The 4,650-nt window shown below is 46.2% G+C and overlaps 1 protein-coding gene across 1 annotated transcript; it reads right to left on the minus strand.

The window, feature by feature from the left end:
* Positions 1–2,127: 2,127 nt before the first annotated feature.
* On the minus strand, positions 2,128–2,514 carry LOC110571355 (phosphatidylinositol N-acetylglucosaminyltransferase subunit P-like). Its single transcript, XM_044916447.1, has one exon. The coding sequence runs from the start codon at positions 2,512–2,514 to the stop codon at positions 2,128–2,130; it is 387 nt and encodes a 128-aa protein (XP_044772382.1).
* Between the last annotated feature and the right edge of the window lie 2,136 nt (positions 2,515–4,650).

Raw genomic sequence — 4,650 nt, forward strand, 5'->3', positions numbered from 1 at the left:
AATTTGGGCTGGGGTCGCAAATTAGTAAAAAGTAACAAGGGTTGTTTATACAGCCTTATGGGCTCCAAATCTCCCATCTCTGGTGATGTCGAAATCTCTTTACCTCCTGGTACAGGGACATCTTCACATGGGAGATAGATTTCCTGCTTCCAGGGTGACAGAGGAGGGTCTAAGTGTCCTCATTGCATAGGCTGTCTCTTAAGTAACTTTTATTTAAAATGATCTATATGTCAAAGTGGCAGATTTGGGGCAGCCTGCCCTTGGCCCCTACACCATCCTATGACACTCCCACATCCTGAACAACTTAATTTCAGCAGTTTATGATTTACTCTTTAGGATGCAAAAATGTTTGTTTGTCTTTTATTAAAGATTTCATTTTTAAGTAATCTCCACACCCAACATGGGGCTTGAATTCACAACCCCAAGATCAAGAGTTGCACGCTTCACCGACTGAGCCAGCCAGGTACCCCAAAAGGTTTTGGGTCTTGACAAATGCATAGTGGCAGGTATAAATCATTAAAATATCATAGAATTCACCCCCTGATCCTTTTATCATCTCTAGTTTTGCCTTTTCCAGAATCTCCTACAAATGGGGTCACTCAGTGAAAAAGAATCCTTTTCAGACTGGATTCTTTCACTTAGAAAAATACATGTAAAGTTCATCCATGTCATTGTATGAGGTGATGGTTCATTGCTTTTTATTGCTGAATAGATTAACAGGAGAAAAACAAGTCAAAGTTTAATAGCATGCATACGTCCTGTATTCATGGGAGATACCCAGGAAAAGAGAGTAATTCCCTGAAGTGGCCCATCCCTCACCCTAAATGCCATCTTCAACTAAAGACCAAAAGATTTTGGGTGGTGGGAAGGCCTGTTAAGGGATGTTATCAGGTAAGCACAGTAAACGAGGGTATGGTTGTTACACAGATTTAAGTCTGTGCCTTCTCTTTTGGTAAGAGTTTCTTAAGATTTAGTAATTCTGTTCCTGATACAGAGGGAGACAGGCTTACAAATGGAGCTTTCCTTTGTAAGTGTACATTTCACTCACGAAATGGCAACTTTTACCCAGTTTTCAGAGATTCTCGTATGTCTGTTGCTTCTTAAAATTAATCAGCCCAAATAACTCTTGTGCCAAAGAGGCATATTTTGCGTGGCATAGTCTGCTTCCTTCACATGGATGTACTCAGTTTGCTTATGGATTCATTTATGGAAGGACATCCTGGTTTCTTTAAGTTTGTAATCATTATGAATAGAGCTACTGTGCATAACTGCATGTGAGTTTTTGTTTGGAAATAGTTTTTCAAAGCAGTTGTCTAAATACTAGAAGTGCAATTGTTGGATCTTAACATGAGACATATTTAGGTTTGGAAAAAATGGCCAAACTGTCTTCTGAAGGGACAGTTGCTGCCATTCCTCATCATCCAGCAATTGGTATTCCTGTTTTTGGAGTTTAGCATTTGTGATAGGCATGCAGTCCTGTCTCGGTGTTGTTTAAATTTGTACTTTCCTAATGATGATGTCGAGCATATTTTTGTATGCTTATTTTGTACCTGTATATCTTCTTTGTCCAGGCATCTGTTCAGATCCTTACCCATTATCAATTAGGATGTTTGTTTCCTTATCGTTGAGTTCTGATAGTCTTTTGTATATTTTGAATACAAATCTTTTACCAGATTTGTGCTTTGCGAATATTTCCTCCCAGTTTGTGGCTTGTCTTTTAGTTTTCTGAGCAAGGTCTTTCACAGAACAGAAGTTTTAATTTTAGAAAGTTCACGTTATCAATTTTTTTCTTTTGTGGATTGGCTTTTGGTGTTGTGTGCTAAAGCTCATCACCAAACCCAAGGCCATGTGGATTTTCTTTTACGTTTTCTTTTTGATATTTTGATAGTTTTACATTTTATTTTTTATATGGTAATGCAGTATTTTATTTATTCTGTTCATTAATAACATACTCAAGAACTTTTATAATATTAATAGAACTTAATCTAAAAGAACCAACTTACTTTGTTTACATTTCAATATTAGGTACGAGAGAGAGTCAAAATAATTATGGTCAAAATTACTACATAAAAAATTATAGTAAATGTTCGGTGTTAGTGTACATACAATTTAGTTCTTGGCATAAAGTTATTTAGTTGCTAGGAAGAACATTTGGTTTACTTCACTAATAGGAATCTCTCTTAATGCCGGGATGGCCTCTTCTTGGTATTTTTTCTGCTGTTGATTTTTAGCAGAGTTATCTGTGATTGTATGAATGGAGTTGAGTGGAGAGGTACTCATCATGTTTATTCCAAAGAAGAGTACGTAAACAATTACTATAGTAATGAGGAAGTAGACGGGCAATGCAACTGCCCAGTATTTTTGAGGCCAATAGGTTAATCCTAAGGAGTTTAGCCAAGATTCAGGAATAAATTCCCACACAAGATACAGGATGAAGCCAAATTGGGAGCTTAAGAAAAGAACAAAGCCATAAATCGCTCTTTCTGGCAACGGCGACGGTGAATTTCCCACCATTTCCCCTGTGGCTTTAGACAATCTTGGGTCCTCGAAACACCCACTCAGGCCCCTCCCGACAGCTCGGCCACTTCAGCGCCGAGTCCCCCGCGCAAGCACCTTTTGGAAAGCCTCCGTGGGGGCGAAGAAAGGGAAAAACTAAAGGAAAGGCCAGGTCGCTACGGCGCCCTCCGCTTCCCGCCCAGGCGCAGGCGCACTGTGACCGTTGCCGGCCCGGAGCACGCGAGAGCCGGGGACGGCCCGATAGTTTTACATTTTAAATTTATCTATAATTTTGAATGAATTTTGGTGTAAGTTGTAAAGCGTGTGTCTGCATTTCACTTAATTCCATATGGTTTCTAATTAATTGTTTCTATTTCTGGAGAAGTAAGGGGATAATTGGACTCCATTTCAGTTTGAATTTCCAAAATGTAGTGGATTCCGCAGGACCCCAGAAGGGACAGGTGCCTCCACTGAACTGAGTGCCCTGCATCCTGCACTGCCCCCACCGCCCGCAGGGGGCGCCCGAGTCCGGCTCCCCGACCCGTGGAGGGGCATGCGTGCTCAGCCCTCCTCCTCTGTGCGCAGACGGGCGTTCCAAGGCCTCAGGACCGACCCACTGTGCTGACGCCCAGGCTTCGGGAGGACGTGGGGCCTCATCCACAGTCAGGAGCCGGTCTCCTCAGGACCCTCTGTGGAGGATGTGGGTCCGCGTCCACACTGACAGGAGCCGGGCCTCCTCAGACCTGCTGTGGAGACTTCGGGAGGGCGTGGGTCCGCGTCCACACTGACAGGAGCCAGGCCCCTCCTCAGGACCCGCTGTGGAGACTTCGGGAGGAGTCCGGCCTCGTCAGGACTCGCCGAGGGAGGAGAAGGTGAGGAGAAGCCTCCTGAGCGGGGACTGCGGAGGCGGTGCGAGCTCCCAGGACCCCTCTGAGGAACGGCGCGCTGTGTAGATGCTGGGGCTTTGTGTGCGGTGCCGTGGGGTCCCGCGCGGTGCTGTGCGCGGGGCTGTCGGGTCTCCCCTTCCTGAGCTCGGATCCGCTCCGTGGTCGCGGGGTCTGTGTTTATGTGCCACTCGGATTCGGTTCCTGGGGCTGCTCAGTCTGCAGTCAGGGAGTGGACAGCCGCCGCGGTGCTCGTGCTCCCCGGGCTTCGGCCCTGCGGGCTCCTTCCCGCGTCCACACCGTCAGGATCTGGGTAGGGCTCCGCCTCCATCACCGAGGTTGGCGTCTCTGCTTCTCTGGGAGGTGCTGACGTGGTTGTTTGGAAGAGTGACTGACTCTGCGGTAAACCTGTCCCAGCAGCACAAATACTCTCTCTCCACACTCACACCGCCCAGCGGTCGTTTCCTCACTACATTTACCACTTCACGCGGGGTGCTTCAGTGCGTTTTACCCCAAACAGGGACACTGTCCCGCGGAACCAGCACAGAACCCTAAGTGAGGAAATCATCCCGGTTTCCACATTATAACCCAGACCGCAGGCCCACTTCCACTGTCACCACCTGCCCCACTGTCTGAAGCGTCCTTTTCCATTCGGATCCAGTTTTCTTCTGGAACTGCTCCCGACACTTTGCCTTATTTGGGTAACCTTGGTGGATGTAAAGAGCAAGATGGTTCCAATCTGGGTGGACTTTTCTGTCTGGCTTCTGTCACTGGGGCTGTTTTCAGTGTCCACCCATGTTGTGACATGCATCAGCCCCTCATTCACTTTTTCACTGTGACTAAACATAGCATTGAGCGCTTAAAATATTTCAGGTGCACAGTTCTCTGGCCTTAGCTGAGTTCCCACGGTGGTATATCATTCTCCAGCACTTTTTCCTTCTCCCCGAGGGGGACTCTGTATGCATGAGACACCAACTCCCCGTTCCCCTTTCCCCTCGGCCCCTGCAGCCACATTCCACTTTGCGTCTCAGGATGCTTCATATAAGTGGGATCACACAGTATCTGTCCTTCTGTGACTGGCTGATTTCACTCAGCGTAATGACTTCCAGGTTCAATCCGTGTTGTAGCCTGTGTCAGAACTCTCCTCGTTTTTAAGTCTGAATCGTGTCCCATTGTGTATATACCACATTTTGTTTATCCATTCATCTGTCAGTGGACACTTGGGATGCTTCCACCTTTTGACTGTTGTGAAAAATGCTGCTCTGAATAA

This window comes from Neomonachus schauinslandi, chromosome 6 (genome assembly GCF_002201575.2).
Source record: "Neomonachus schauinslandi chromosome 6, ASM220157v2, whole genome shotgun sequence".
NCBI lineage: Eukaryota > Metazoa > Chordata > Mammalia > Carnivora > Phocidae > Neomonachus > Neomonachus schauinslandi.